The sequence below is a fragment of the Trachemys scripta genome, chromosome 4, assembly GCF_013100865.1.
Source record: "Trachemys scripta elegans isolate TJP31775 chromosome 4, CAS_Tse_1.0, whole genome shotgun sequence".
NCBI classification, from domain to species: domain Eukaryota; kingdom Metazoa; phylum Chordata; order Testudines; family Emydidae; genus Trachemys; species Trachemys scripta.
Window position 1 is genome coordinate 55,803,671 of NC_048301.1, and position 14,440 is coordinate 55,818,110.

At 37.5% G+C, this 14,440-nt stretch overlaps 1 protein-coding gene across 1 annotated transcript in view; it reads left to right on the plus strand.

The window, feature by feature from the left end:
- The window catches only part of SPRED1 (sprouty related EVH1 domain containing 1), a 109,047-nt gene extending 95,735 nt beyond the window's left edge, over window positions 1-13,312 (plus strand). The window contains exon 6 of the mRNA XM_034768960.1: window positions 8,219-13,312. Coding sequence (XP_034624851.1) covers window positions 8,219-8,878 — 660 coding nt within the window. The 3' untranslated portion in view covers window positions 8,879-13,312. The remainder of the gene's footprint in view (window positions 1-8,218) is intronic.
- The last annotated feature ends 1,128 nt before the right edge of the window (window positions 13,313-14,440 follow it).

Genomic DNA, 14,440 nt, shown 5'->3' on the forward strand with positions numbered 1-14,440 from the left:
ATGTATACTTGGGGTGTATTGCATAGAGTATTTTTCTAATTAATATTATTAGAGAAACTTCATTTATAGCATCATCAGAGACCAGGATATAATGTTTGGTACAACAGGAAAACAATATATAAATTGTACATTAATAGTATTAAAAGTTACAAAAGGAAAAGACCACTGACACAGGAAATGTGTGCTTTACTGCTTCAAATGTTAAAATACACTTTCCAAAAGATAGTGTTACATACAATATTAAGACTAAGGAAAATACTGACTTTAGTCTTCCAATATGATGTGTGCATTTTGCTGCTTCTTAAGTGTCAAAGCATCAAGGTTTTTGATAGACAGCATAGAAGTAGTAGACATTTTTATTGACTTGGGTAACAAATTTATTATAGAGGACTATATGCCAAGAAGTTTTTGGGAACTTTTTACTAAGGAAATTCTAGAGAGTATGTTCATAACATGTGCTGAAAATGTGGAAGTTCAAATAATAGTTCAGTGCATTTTATTAGAAAATACTTCTGCCTCTGGAAAAAGCATAAGGAGGGAGCCCTCTAATACATTAGGTCTTCTTCCAAAGAAAGATAAGATCCCCTTTCACAAACTTGTATCAGCTAGTGCTAATTACCCAGAAGTAGTAAAATAAACATTCTTCTTTGATTTGAAAGACAGTCGTATCTGGAGAAATAGGCAAAGGATTCATGAGGTTCTGAGAACGAGGAGTACTTGTGGCACCTTAGAGGCAGAGGGGCATTGCTGGCACATGATGGCAGATATCACATTGGTAGATGTGCAGGTGAATGAGCCTCTGATGGTGTGGCTGATGTGATTAGGTCCTATGATGGAGTCCCTTGAATAGATATGTGGACAGAGTCGCTCTGCCATGTACATTGGCCAAAACGGACAGTCTCTAGGCAAAAGAATAAATGGACAGAAATCGGACATTAAGAATTATAACATTCAAAAACCAGTCGGAGAACACTTCAACCTCCCTGGTCACTCAACTACAGACCTAAAAGTCGAATTCTTCAACAAAAAAACTTCAAAAACAGACTCCAACGAGAAACTGCAGAACTGGAATTAATTTGCAAACTGGACACCATTAAATTAGGCTTGAATAAAGACTGGGAGTGGATGGGTCATTACACAAAGTAAAAACTATTTCCCCATGCTAATTTTTCCCCTACTGTTACTCACACCTTCTTGTCAACTGTTTGAAATGGGCCATCCTGATTATCACTACAAATGTTTTTTTTTTCCCTCCTGCTAATAGCCCACCTTAATTGATTAGTCTCATTAGAATTGGTATAGCAACACCCATTTTTTCATGTTCTGTGTGTGTGTGTGTGTGTGTGTGTGTGTGTGTGTGTGTGTGTGTGTGTGTGCGCGCGCGCGCGCTCCCCCCCGGAGCACTGCTTTACCACGTTGTATCAGAATTCGTGTTATATCGGGTCACATTATATTGGTGTACTGTGTGTGTGTGTGTGTGTGTGTGTGTGTGTGTATATAATATATAATCTTCCTACTGTATTTTCCACTGCATGCATCGGATGAAGTAGGTTTTAGCCCACGAAAGCTTATGCCCAAATAAATTTGTTAGTCTCTAAGGTGCCACAAGTACTCCTCGTTCTTTTTGCTGATACAGACTAACATGGCTACCACTCTGAAATGAGATTCTGAGTTTGTCTTGGTTCTGCTGCTGACTCATTGTCTCCTTGATAAGTCACCAGACCTTTCTGTCTCAGTCCTTGTGGTTGTGAAGTGGGGATATGTGCCTACCCCTGTCAAAGGAATATTGTAAAGATTACTTACTGTGCTTTGAACATATGTCTCTACAAAAATGCCTTACTATAGATTTTTACATGAAATACTAACATTCAAATCTAGACTGTTGAATATCCATGGAGACTGAGGTAAATCTTAGATTCCTAAAGCATTCCTTTCAAACCTAAAGATCAGTTGCATCCTGTACATTCCTCTTTAGCATAAGCCCTCAAGAGTCCCATTTAGAGCATGGAATAGCTTGGATTTTTATTGGTTCTGGATTTTTTCATTTACAGAATTATAGAAAGATTAATGTATATTTCTCCTGACTTTAATGTGCAGTGCTTCAATTATGTATACACTAATATGTATGTGGAGTTCTGCATAATGAGGTAAATGCCAGTAAGTGTTTTATTTTGATCATATATACATATATTCAAACAAACCCTCTTGGGGTGCAGGGATATTTGAATCAGTCATTGAATAAATTATAGATTTTTATCTTGACCATAGCATACACAACTGCTTAGTGTAGTGTTATGATTAAGAATTTTAATGGACAAGAGTAAAGAAATTCAGCCATAACCCAATCCTTCATGTATAATTGTGTATTCAACCTACCATTGAAGGCTGACTGCAAACTAAGCGGAGCTGGATCTGCCCACTTGGTTGGATGGGAGATTGTCTAGGAAAACGTGGGAAATGTACAGTACTGAACTAATGTCCAAGCCTAGTTTGGATGTACTGTATTTCAAACAAAATGCAACATTAAGGCCCTGACCACAGTGAAGCTGTTAATCTTTTGGTACTTCTAGCAAGACTAAGCACATTAGCACCAGTGTTCTAACTAATTTCCAGTTGGGTAATTTTATTAATGAAATTCTCGCTGGAGTTCCAATTTGATATAGTATTCTTTCTTACTCTTTTTTTCAAACTGCTGTGTAGTGTTGCTACATGGTGTTAGGAGAGACCACATTTCACTATTGGGTGATGTGAATCCTGAAATATGTAAATGTAGGTGCAGGTATATACTCTGAAGTTGAGTTAGAGAATGGGATTGTTCTGAATGAAAGGCACACTGTAAACATAATTTATTTCGCCAACCATGTTTTGTACATAATTGATCCTGGGTCACACACTGTTGTAGTCTCCTTTACTTCCTGTTTTTGAATTGTTTAAAAGGACACTATCAAGGTGTATCACCTAGCTTTTAAAATTACTTCATACTTTTCATGTATAAAACCTTTTGGAAGTTCAGTACTAAAACTTGTTTCCTTTATAGATGTTTTTTTTTTCTCCTGCTCCCTTGACCACTGATTTGTTATTAGCTTGCTATTGGGATGGACTGCTGCCAAGTTTTTAATATATCAGCATTGAAGCATTTGAGCAGGTGGTAGATTGGGGGGTGATTTGGGGAAGGAGAAGTGGATACAGTATCCATGTGTATGAATGAATAAATAAAAATAACGAGCTTTACAAACATAAAGGGGGAAGGAAAAAAAGTCAAATTTCAGGACTATTAACCCTAATCTTGTCCTTAGTTATTATTAGTTAACCAGTTTTTTAAGGAAGGACTTATTTCTGTTTAATTAGAATGCATTTTCAGCATTTTGTGTAAGTGAAGGACTTCTAAGGAAAGAATGAACAGATTTATGACAAATATGCAGTAACTATTTAAAAAAATAACTGATTATCCACTTCAAGTGCTAAAACCATAACTACTTCTGTTCAGACTTCTGTTCAGAAACTTCCCTAATCTTTAGGGATATCTCTGCTTCCATGAGCAGAAGGGAGCCCTAACCCCTTAATTCAGGCCCAGAGGAAGCATGAAAAAAGTAATAGTATTGGTTGCCTGCCATAAGTCCTCTGTTCACGCATTTTCTCCTAGACCAAATGGAAGCCCAGCCTCAAATTTTCTATGGATTAGGGCCAAGGGAACAAATATTCTTCATGACATATTCCACCCTTAAACTCACTGAGCAACTCAACTGAATTCCTCTGCATTTTGGAAACCCACACTGAGAGAGGCTCCAGGGAATGTCAGTCCGAAGGGCTGGGTATCTCTGGTAGAACAGCTTCTGTACGGTCTAAATGATAGTACAGCGACCACGGTGTCCTCACAGATGGCCCCTACCTATGGTATCATGTGGATCTGCTAAATTAGGGGGCTCAACCCCCTCAGCCTTTTCTGTTAGAAGGTTCACAAATCATGCACCTGAGAGCAGAGTGAGAAAAAAACTGACTTGAAAGTTGAAGAGTTTCCATTCTCTTGGTCTGGGTTCTTCTATAACCCCCCAGCATAGTACCAGAGTTCCTCGCTTAACCTAAGTGAATTCATCCTTGCAGCATCCCTTGAGGAAGTTAAGTATTAGTATTCCCATTTTATGGATGAACCGAGACTTATGCTTTCTCTCAGCTGCCTCTTATTTTATGGGAAGTTTCTGCAATATGTACGTGCAGAACCTCTATGCTATCCTCCTTCATATCTCTCCTTAAAACTCACCTGTGTTTTGATATCAATAAAGCACTCAATAAAGGCTATGCATGTGATGTGCTGTGACTGCTGCTAATTTATACTGAACATAATTGCCTCGCTATTGCTTGTCTGCATCCAGCTGTTGTCTCCTCTTATACTTCGATTGTAAGCTCCTTAGTATTTCCTTTCAATGGAGTTTCATTTAATGTTCCCTACTCCTTGTATTACAAGATAGGGCAAATAGAAGTTCTCTAGCTGCTTATTCAGTTTCATTCATTATTTTGTATGCTTTTATTGTCTTATTTGTCTTTTCTTTATGGTAAACAGTCCCAGTTTCTTTCAGTATCCTTTCTGAGATGTGGTGACCTCTGCAATATTGTGTTCGGTATTGGTCACCCCAGTTTCAGAAAGGATATTGCAGAATTAGAGGGAGTTCAGAAACTAGCAACAAGATTATATGGGGCATGGAAAAATTCTCACATAGACTGTAAATATTGGGATTGTTTACTTTAGAGATCAAACAAATAAGAGGGGACATGATAAAAGTATACATCAGTAATGAATGGTATTGAGAAATTAGATGAGGAACTTCTGTTCTCCATGTCTAATATACAAACACAAGGGGCATCCAACGAAACTGAAAGAGGTAGCAGACTCAAAACTGATAAAAGGAAATACTTTTTCAAACCACCGAATGGGTGAAAGTTACTGGTTAAGCACCTGGAACTAGTTTATTGAAGTGCTAAACCAGCTTTTGACAGCAGTAGGCTTTTCTGCAAGGGCAGAGAGAATATTTTCTTCATTTCAGTTTATTGAACTATTTCAGTTCTATAACTATTTCTTTCGGACTGTTAAGAAACCAATTGGAATTTGAAAAAGCAAGGAAGCTTGTTTTCCTCTTCCAGTGTTGCAATAAAAACTAGATGTGAGAGGATGAGATCTACTAGTTTTAAAATCTGAAGTTCATAGTGACCAGAAGCAGTCGGTTCAGTTCACTAACTACAGATATGTCCTTTTGTTTAATAAATCAGTTAGTTATAAATAAGGCTACATTTGAGTCAGAGGTATTTTTAGTAAAGGTCATGGACCGGTCATGGGCAATAAACAAAAATTCATGGCCTGTGACCTGTCCATGACTTTTACTATATACCCCTAACTAAAACTTGGGTAGGGGGCTGCAGATGCTCTGAAGGGATGGTCCAGGGGGACCACAGATGTTCTGGGTGGGTGGCCCGGGACCCCTGCTGGTGCTGGGAGGGAGGGGCTGGCAGTGGCGCATGGCCCAGGACCCCTGCTGGTGCTGAGGGGGAGGGTTGGCGGGGCTGGCAGGCTCCCTACCTGACTCTGTGTGTCCCTGCAACTCCTTGGGAGGAGAAGGGTAGGGGGGCTCCACACTCTGCTCCTGCCACAAGCGCCGGTACCACACCTCCCATTGGCTGTGAACCACAGCCAATGGGAGCTGCATGGGCAGGGCCTGCGGGCAATGCGTGGAGCCCCCTGGCCCCTCCGCCTAGGAGCTGCAGAGACATGCTGGGGGGAGCCCCCCACCGCGAGGTAAGCTCCACCCCTCACCCCAACCCCCTAGCCCTGAACCCCCTCCTACACACCCAAACTGCTGCTGCTGGCCCAGGGGCTGCCTGGCAGTCCCTGAGCCAGCACCAGCCACTGCAGAAGTCACGGAGATCATGGAAAGTCTCCAGCACACTTAAGCATAGTTGCCAACTTTCACGTGGTAAATAAGCACACCCTAACTTTCACAATAAGCCAAAAATCAAGCTAATCCCATTTCAAAACAAGCCAGTCCCTAAGAACCCCAACACTCTATGTGACTAGATCCCCCCGGCATGCAGTCTGGGGCTCTGGTGGGTCTGCTGTGCACACGACTTTCTCCCTTGCTTGTTGTCCCCCCTGTCGCGCCCCCCCCCCCCCCCCCCCCCCCCCCGCCGGGAGCCAATCAAAAAAAAAAAAAGAATCTACAAACCAAACAAGCTACTAGCCAAAAACTAGCCAACAAGCAACTCTCACACCAATTAAGCCAAAACCAAGCCCAATTTCTGCAGTTTTTTTCCGTGGGTTTGGCATGTCTGATTTAAGGTTGTTTAATTGAACTAATAAAAAAAGCTGGTTTTGCCCATTGAATTCTAATTTCCATCCAAATAGAGCTTAACACAAATCACAAATAAACTAATCTAGTAAATAAAAATGGATCATATATCCATTTTACAAAAAGGCATCCATTTTATAAAATATAAAAATTAAGAATCTGAAAAAATATATGTTAATCTATATAATTGTTTAAAGAAATGTGTATAGACATACTGTATCTTTCTGGTTAGCAAAAAGGACCAAATTTAATGTAAAGGCTTTATTTAGTTGCAGTTCAGCATGGTTACAAACAAATGAGATTCAGCTTTTCTTTAGGAAAATGCCTAAAGTGCAAATGCAGAACAAGATTAAAATCAATTATTTAAATGAAGGTTTCCTGTTTCCTGATTTAATCATGATTACCATCAGTGATTTAAATTGCTTTCATTTAAATCAATCCACCCTGCACAGGATGTTGTGGAAGTCAGGAATTTAGCAAGATTCAAAGAAAGATTGGATATTTTGTATGGCTAACAAGAATAGAACTATTATAGTAGATACTAAAAGACTTCATAAAGAATATAAAACTTCATGCTCCTTGGGGAGCAGTTATTACATATGTCTACTGTGGGATTTCTTGCACCTCCTCTGAAGTCTATGTTGCTGTAGAGGAATCCCCAGTTTGACGCACCTGAACAGCAGGTGCCAATGCCAGGCCTCAAGCCTACACCATTACTGTGTTGCCACAGGCCTTTCCCTTCATTTACTTCACTCTTCCATGGAGGTCCTTCTGTATAATACCTTCAGACCTTGGACAACATAATCCTCCCCAAAGTCCCCTTGCCTTCTTTTCTGCTTGTCTCTAAGCCTCTTAACAGGTCCTTCCCACAGCTTGTCCTTTCTGCTGCCCTAGCTGCCTTAATGGAGAGCCCCACTCCAGGTTTTTCCTCATGTCTAGTGTTTCTTAGAGCCATTGTGGAAAGCATAAAGCACAAACGCCTCCCATGAGGCACTGCAGACAGAACTATACAATTTTATATAGTGCTGCCTTTCCCAGCATTCATTGCTATCCCACCCCCCATTCTGAGCTGAAGTCAGGTATATATGCTTGCCATTAAAGACCCAGCACCACTACAGTACCTTAGATTTCTGTTGCTATATTTTTATTGAGGACTGTGCTACGCAGCTTTTCAAAGATTCCCCTCTCTATCTTGCTCTACAATATTAGTGTGTTTACCATTTGCAAGGTTGGCTGGTTCTGAACTTTATTCCATGGAGCCAACTAAATCTTCATGAATCTCAAGTATTTCGGCAGAGGTTAACCTCCCCTATAACTGAGGGACTTGTTTGCTGTTGGCAGCGATGGGAAAGGATTGTTTGCTTTTAATCGTTGCTCATAAGCGAAAACTTTATAGCAAACTTATTTTCATTAATAGTGAAAGATGGCTCTCATCACCAGCCAATCTTTATATAACTATGAAAAAGTTATGTCAATCTTGGTTTAGCAAAATTTCCATTAGATGCCAGCTGTGTTCTAAACCCTTTTTGTGGTAACTGGCTGTGAGCTCCCACCATAAGCATTAATGCATTTCTTCTGAAGTACTGCTTCAGTAAGCAAAGACAACTCCATTAGAAAGTATTTTGAAATTATTCAAGAATGGATGGTGGTGGCTTTTGCATTGCAACCTGTATGTTATTTGATCATCTGCTTCACAAGATAAGTTGAGCTTACCCCTTGTAAAAGTCTGTTATGCAGATTGTGCTAGATCATATATAAACTGAAAGCACTATCTCCTGGCAATGGGGAAAAGTTCTGAGACCTGATTTGTATGGTAACTGAAGTACTAACTTAACTGTGTCCCTGTACGTAATTTAACAAGATGCTTCCATTTACCATTTCAGGTCCCATTGAAATCAATCAGACACGTCAGCTTTCAGGATGAAGAGGAAATTGTTAGAATAAATCCTCGTGATATTTTAATACGTCGTTATGCAGACTACAGACATCCTGACATGTGGAAAAATGATCTGGAGAGGGATGAGGCGGACTCCAATATACAGTTTTCTAAGTCCGACAATAAAAAATCGGACTATCTATATCCATGTGTGGATGGGACTAAGCTGAATTCACTAAAAGACCCGAAGAGTTCTGTGGTATTTAAAACACAGCCTTCCTCGTTAAAATTTAAAAAGTCAAAAAGAAGGAAAGAAGATGGTGAGCGTTCTCGCTGTATATACTGCCAGGAGAGATTTAATCATGAAGAGAATGGCAGGGGGAAATGTCAGGATGCTCCAGATCCTATTAAAAGATGCATATACCAAGTTAGTTGCATGCTTTGTGCAGAGAGCATGCTATATCACTGCATGTCAGACTCTGAAGGAGATTTCTCTGACCCCTGCTCATGTGACACTAGTGATGACAAGTTCTGCTTACGATGGTTAGCCCTGATAGCTTTGTCATTCATTGCCCCATGTATGTGCTGCTACCTCCCCTTGAGAGCATGCCATCACTGTGGTGAGGTGTGTGGGTGCTGTGGAGGAAAGCATAAAGCTGCTGGATGAACAGTCTAGTGCCAAATAGAGCTGAAAATCTTTGTTTCCAGGAAGCATCTATCTTGGATTTGTGGAAGCCTTTGGCAAGCAGAAGGAAATCTTCTCGTGTAAGAGAAGCCTGATGTGGAAGAAGCAGCAAGACTTGTCAGACCTTAGCATTTTACAAATGCTAGTAGCCATGCCTAACTATTTCCTTTCAGTGCATGGTGTTTCGTTGCAAGTTACGAAGGAGTTTGGAAAAGGAAGCCTTTTCTTATTATTGGCTATAAAATGAGTATATAAACTACAGTTATACTAAAAGGGATTAACTTTTGCCATTTTGTACATTCATGGTTTAGGTGATGGGGCTCTTAAAAGAATTACAAATTATTTGAGAGGAAATTAAAAGTGCACTAATGACAGTTGATTTAAGACTAAGAAAAGTTAATACTTGGCAAATGAGAAATGAAACTGATTTAAGTGCAACTAAATCACTTATTAATAGATTTTTGGAAGCAACTTTATATATAAATAACAAATGTTTATATTTAACTAAATGTGTAAGGTACGAATTATTACATATTAAACTTTCCTTCCCCCTTCCAGTTATATAGTAGGTATGAATCATATCTACAATCACATTCCATAATAGTATTTTAAATATTTAATTAGTTTATTTAGTAGCATTTCTATTCCAGATGGACAAATTGGTATTTTCAGTCCTATTTCCCGTCAGCTGCAGTTTGTATTGAGTTGTATCCATGCATTCTGGTAATCTCAAAAAACCTTTAAAATATTAATTATTATAGTCTTGAGTGACCAATATTTTTTTGTTAAGCACAGATGTAAGTGTCTAAAATGTTCTAATAAGAACACATTTATTTTTCTATATAAATTACTTTGGTTTCAACAATTATAGCAAAAGAAGTTGTTTTCTGTTACTCAACCAGCAAGTTGTTTTCTTTTGGGGTGTCTTCCAAAAAATATTTTATCGCATTTACAAATGTTCAGCAAAGCAAAAGGTCCAATAAGGCAGTTGTAATGGTATGTCATCAGTGTTCTCAATTTATCCTTCTGTTAAACTAAGATTATATGTTCAACTGTTTATCATGTACGATGATTAAACTGAAAGATTAATAATTAACAAAAATTGAAATTGTTTTCATTATTTTGAATTGTAGCATCTTTTTATTTAAACTGGCAAGAATAAAATTATTCTGTGTTTAAAAATAAATTAACAACTTACAGCCCCTGAAAAATTGGAGTAAACTTTTTTTGAGAGTGAGTGTGTGTGTGTGTGTGTGTGTGTGTCTGTCTGTGTCTGTGTGCACACACACAAAATGTGTATAAAATTGGCCATGGTATTATATTACTAAGTGTTTAATTTACAGAACAGTTGGTCAAGTATTCTAACAGGTTAACTGTTAGAGAATTTTTAAACAAGTTGTTATGACTCTTATTACATGGTATAACAAAATACATTCACTCATAATGTTTAATTAATGTCATGTTAAAATTCTAACAGAAGTAAAGACCTTCATTCATTTAGGAAGATATCCCAATAGGGTTGGAGTGGGAAGGAATCTCCTTTGTACACCTTTCCTATAAAAAGTTGCATAGTTGATTTTTTTTTTTTTTTTTAATAACCTTAATTTTCTATGCATTTTTCCCAGTGTGGGTGTATGTACCTTTTCTTTCTTACATATATTAAAGCTTTTGTTAGTTCTCTTCTGTAGTCCAGGAATCAAATTCTGAACAAATGTATATAACACTATCTGTCTGTAAAATACTTTTTTAAAGAAAACATTTATATTTATATGACAGCTCAAATTGACAGCATTGTGTACATAGAGCATCTTGAAGTATTATTTCACATTGAAAAGAAGACAAATATATTGATAACTGTAGAAGTTATGAAAGAGCTTCTAGTTTTGTACTAAAAATTGATTGGATAAACTAAATCCAAGAATATGACACTGTAGCAGCAGTCTTAAGTATCGTTTTTACTGTTTATATATTTGAAAGCTGCTACTCTGGATGATTTTCATGCTTTACGTGTTTTCAGATAAACTTGGTTGCCTAGAATAGACTGTTACTTAAACTATTCATTAGTGAAATGGGAATGTTTTCCTTGTGAATAAAAAATATTTGTAAGTGCTAGGTTTTTAACCAGATTGAGCGAGGTATGAACAACCTAAGAAAAGAACTTGCTGGCTGTATAGGAAAATACTGTAGAATTGTATTGTGTATATACTTCAGGAAAAAATGAGTTTAACAATTTCCTCTGAGCACTATTCAACATAGTGCAACTCCTGGTCCTGTACTGTATTTTATATGCAACATATATGCTTTAATAATTTTACTGAATGTGTGCAGTAATATTTTCAATTTGCATTTAACCACTTTGCTGCTAAAATTTTGTCCCCATCCTTTCCTTTACTCTTTTAAAAAATTCAATCCATTTAAAAAAAAACAAACCTTAATGCCATTATCATCTTTTTTCACCATGGGTCTTTCTAGCAGTTCACCCAATTTAAGACTAATTAAAAGAATTACACTGACACATGGGTTGGAAGTAGTAGAGCACAGAGATGTATGCACAGAGATGTATGCCTCTCTGTACTGTTTGGGTTCTTATTCACTTTTGGAGGCACTTTCTGAGTATCCAAAAATAGACACTTTGCAAAACCATTCAGAGACTGTTCCTTACATCCCACCCCTTGTCTGTGGCACTGTTAAGTGACATTTACCTTTCCTTCTGAAATCTTTTCTCAAGTTTTTGAAAGTGAAGAGGGAAACTTAATACAATTTTTTTTTTCTGAAAAGTCGGAAGTCAAATTTTAGTCATGTGACTTTGTAACAGACCTCTGTGCTGCCATATGGGAGACCTAAGTTTTAAGAAACCGCCATAGAAGATTCACTTTCCTGGCATGGTGAACTCTACAGTTATGAAAAGAAAGCATTTAGTCTCCTGGGGAAAGAGGTCAACTGTAGCACTTTGGCACCACCTACTGGAAAAACTAAAGGCAAGCGTGATTACATAGCCCAATCATGTATTGTAGCTATATTCCCGTACAAATTGCCAGCTAAATACAACAGTACATTGTTTGAGGTATGAATTTAGTAAAAACTATCCTAAACTGGAAGTGGGAATAAGAACCCTTACTCTGATTCCTGAGATCTTATGCCTTTTAAATGTTTCCATTACAGCTGACTTTAAAAATAAAATAGTGTTTGCTAGAGTACAAATTTGCAAAGTGGACCATAGATTATATGAGATGGGCCTAAAATATAAAATTGTGTCACTAAAATCAAGATAATGGCTAAAATCATGACTGAAAAAAGTGTTCTACCAGTGGACATCCAAGAATAACTGGGTCGGGGTTTTTTTGCCTTTGTTTGGGATTTTTACTAGTTACAAGATGGTGGTACAAACACTTATGTAGATAGAGGAATTTAATTCTTTGGGTAAATTTTTTTAAACAAGCACACCATCAGCCCAACAGTTGTGAAGTGGGGTGCCTATAATCTTCTAAGCAAGATTAAAACAAAATACTGAGAAACCTCTGATAAGTAATTGTTTGTAGAACAGCACAGTAAATGGTTGTATAAAATTCACAAGTGTCCAGAGCAAAGTAAGGGACGCTTAGTGCATGAGTTATGCTCTGGATAAACTATTTCAAAGAATGCATAGATTTTTGCATGTTGAAATGTAGCACTCCCATTTCTGATTTGTTCTCTTTTGGATGATCTTTCCATGTGTACTTAGAGGATAATGTTGAAAACCCCCATGTAAATAATGCACAATTTTTAAATTGGAGTTTACATTTTCACAGAATTTACACCTGTATGTGGACAGTACCGTGATGCATACGTATTCATTAAAGAAATAAAATATCAAGATAAGGATTACCAGAGGGGGGGAGAAAGCCTTATGGTACTGTTAGTCAGCAGCCAAGTGGTTAAAACTTCCATATGCTTTGGTGCACTGATAAACGTAAGCATTTTTTTCTTAAAGCTTCTTAAATTGCAAATGTTGTTGTTAGTTTTGAGATTTCTAAAGCATTACCTAGTGGAGAAACAGTTGTATTTGAAGCTACAGTATAATCTGTACATAGATTTTCATTTGTGAAGACTGCCTCTTCTTTTGCGTAGTGCCATTTGCTTTCCACCTAACGACCTCAAAAAGTGCCTCACTTGTATATTATTTCCATTAAAATCTTAACAGCTATTTCTTTCTACTAAATGATGTATGATTTAGTTTAACTCATGTCATAGATGTATTTCTTCTATGTATAAGAATATAGCTTGTTACTTTTGAGTATATAATGTAAATATGCATATATAAGTTTGTAACTGTTTTGTTACATCATACACTTGTAAGTTGACATCAGATAATATCATACAACAGTTTCAATGTTTTTCTGCAATTACCTGATTAAAACTATCATGAAATTAAACTGCTGACATGTTTTTTCTGTTGTCTTTTGGGGCTGCTCAGATCAAACAGTACATAAGAAGTTAAGTATTGTTGCTGGAGAGGAGAATACATATAGCATTAATATTTACTAATTAAAGTGTAATCAAATCTCTAATACACTTGAAAAGTTACCAAAGTGTTACTTTGAAGCTCTTGCATTCTTTACTCTATCAGTTTTAAAGGTGTTACTATTATGCCTTAATCAAATACTTGCCTGTTCCAGATTACTCCATGTACATAAGTAGTACAACATGAATCGTACCTGCAGTCATACTATGGAGCTGACTGGTTTTAGGTTTGCTGTTTATATCAGGTTTGTTTGTTTGAACTTCTGTTGAACCAGTCAAGACAATTAGCCACTTTCATTAAAACCTTATGTTTGGATTTTAATTTTTAGATTTTTCACAAACATATTAGAACAATGAACGCTCGCTACAGAAGGAAAAATTGAATAGGTTAGAAAAAAATTAAATTAACAAGTATATGAAGGACAAAAATCTGTTCAACAAAGAAGAAATTCAGTGGAAGATGGACCTAGAGAAAGCATCAACGTTGGATATGATTTGAAAGGTCAGTTGTCAGAATTTAGTACAGACTGTTCTAAATTGAATTCCATGTGCCTCTAGCTCTTGCAAATGCTTTCACATTTGTTACACATGATAAAGTAATCTCTGGAGGGGCTTTGCTGCATGCTTCTTCAAATTATTCCCGTGTGTGAATACAGCCACTCATCTAACAAATACCTGAGGATAGTTGGTCTAGTTATGGTCAAAAGGACTGAGCATAGCTGACTTCCTGGGGCAGCTAATAGATGGAAAAGGTAGATGTTGCCATAAAAGGGAAGTAGGCAAACTAACATAGAGACTAGTAAGTTTGTGGTTTTCTACAACCTTGGGGTTGGGGGGAGAGTACCCTGGGGGAAATTCCAAGTTGAAATGCATAAGAACCAAAGGACATTTGACGTAGTGTTCCATCAGGGTCTATAAGAATTAAAAATGTAGGTGGTGCCTAGTGTCTGCCTCAAGAAATCCATCTCTACCATTCCCACTGTGAACTCGTAGATAACAAATACCTTTGCACATCCTGCCCTTCTAAAAGAACAAAACAAAAGG